Here is a 1,027-nt window from a genome sequence, read left to right as displayed (position 1 = left end):
CGGGTATCGTGCGTGCGTTCAGCATGCGGTAGTCTCCGCATGGGCGCCAACTGTTGTCCTTCTTGGGCGCTAGGTGAAGGGGCGAAGACCATGAGCTTTCCGAAGGACGAGCTGTGCCGTTGCTCAACATGAGCTCGAACTGCTGCTTGGCAATCTTCATCTTGTCAGGTGCTAACCTACGAGGGGTACAGGAAATAGGTGGTCCTGGAGTGGTCCTGATGTGGTGTACCGTATTGTGTTTAGGTGTATAGTGTGTGCCTGATGGTCGTGTAATCTCAGGATACATATCTAAAATAGCATGGAAACAAGAGGAACCAGTTAATATTTTAACAGAACACACATCATTATTTGCAGAAGAAGCTATACATGATAAAGTGGTTGTATTGTCGATCAACCGGTGGTTCTTACAATCTACAACTAAATTATAATGACTGAGGAAGTCTACACCAATTATTGGCTTTGTAACATTAGCCACGGTAAAACGCCACTGGTAATTACGTCTTAAATCTAAGTCTAGACACAGGTCGATAAAGCCGTAGGTTTCGATGTCACTACCGTTAGCCGCACTGAGCACAAAATTAGCTTTTTGCCGGCGCTCACGAAGCGTTGCACGTGGGTACACGCAGACGTCGCTTCCGGTATCCACCAGGAAGCGGGTGTTGTTGCGGCGGTCGGTCACAAAAAGGCGGCCGGTAGGTGGGCAACCGTCTGTTGCCATCGTCGTGGTGCTGGCGGGCTGGTAGGTGCACGGCTGGGCGCACTTCACCGCCTTGTCTTGGTACTTGGCGTGGTACCAGCAGATTGCTGGCTTGGCTGGTGCTGGAGCAGGTTGTGGTTTCCGTTTTTGAATTTTAATGCGATGTTGCTGACGTCGGTGCTGTGATGCTGTGTGTCCCCGGCTATGTTGTCGATGTCGGCAGGTGGAGTCGGGGGCAGAGCATTGTATGTCGATTTGTTTTGTTAATAATGCAATCATTTGCCTTAATTCGGCGATCTCGTTGTCGCACGTAGATGGTATACGCGCGTC

At 50.1% G+C, this 1,027-nt stretch overlaps 1 protein-coding gene across 1 annotated transcript; it reads right to left on the bottom strand.

The window, feature by feature from the left end:
* Nucleotide 1: 1 nt before the first annotated feature.
* On the bottom strand, nt 2–1,021 carry LOC106102080 (the record flags this gene model as incomplete). Its single annotated transcript, XM_013281489.1, has 1 exon — nt 2–1,021. A coding segment is annotated over exon 1 (975 nt), but the record flags the coding sequence as incomplete, so codon positions are not given.
* Between the last annotated feature and the right edge of the window lie 6 nt (nt 1,022–1,027).

This window comes from Papilio polytes, unplaced genomic scaffold (assembly GCF_000836215.1).
Source record: "Papilio polytes unplaced genomic scaffold, Ppol_1.0 DF823923.1, whole genome shotgun sequence".
In the NCBI taxonomy this organism is placed as follows: Eukaryota; Metazoa; Arthropoda; class Insecta; order Lepidoptera; family Papilionidae; genus Papilio; species Papilio polytes.
Note: the sequence above shows the minus strand (reverse complement) of the source record. Positions and strands in the feature narration are given on the sequence as shown.